Consider the following 367-nt stretch of genomic DNA (forward strand, 5'->3'; position numbering starts at 1 on the left):
CCTCCTGGGGGCCCCCGGGGGCCCCAGAGGGGCCCCCAGGGGCCCCATGGGGGCCCCCAGGTCACTGACCGAAGCCCCTAAGGGCCCCCCGGGGCTCCCCGAGGTCCCCCCGGGCCCCCGGGGGCCCCCAGGAGGCCCCTTGGGGCCCCAGGAGTGCAGGGTTTCAGGAAAGTACCCTTTTTTTGTGTTCAGAGTTCCTTGCCTTGGCTAAGTGTGAAGATGTACGAGGCCCACCACGCAGCTTTAGTCGAAGTTTTGGATTGTCCAAACACGAGTCCCGACGAAGAGACTTCGTTGCTGCTGGCGGCCTCGCAGCCTTTTGTGGGGCCCCTGGCGTGGGGGGGCCCCCTGGGGGGGGGCCCCCCTG

General features: G+C 69.2%; 1 protein-coding gene across 1 annotated transcript in view; it reads left to right on the forward strand.

Annotated features, from left to right (window-relative positions):
• Positions 1 to 367, forward strand: part of ETH_00033890 (uncharacterized protein) — a gene marked incomplete at both ends in the record, with an annotated part of 2,007 nt that overhangs the window by 1,299 nt on the left and 341 nt on the right. Inside the window, one exon of the mRNA XM_013376529.1 lies at positions 193 to 365. Coding sequence (XP_013231983.1) covers positions 193 to 365 — 173 coding nt within the window. The remainder of the gene's footprint in view (positions 1 to 192; positions 366 to 367) is intronic.

This window comes from Eimeria tenella, genomic scaffold (genome assembly GCF_000499545.2).
Source record: "Eimeria tenella Houghton genomic scaffold, Eth_scaff3677, whole genome shotgun sequence".
In the NCBI taxonomy this organism is placed as follows: Eukaryota; Apicomplexa; class Conoidasida; order Eucoccidiorida; family Eimeriidae; genus Eimeria; species Eimeria tenella.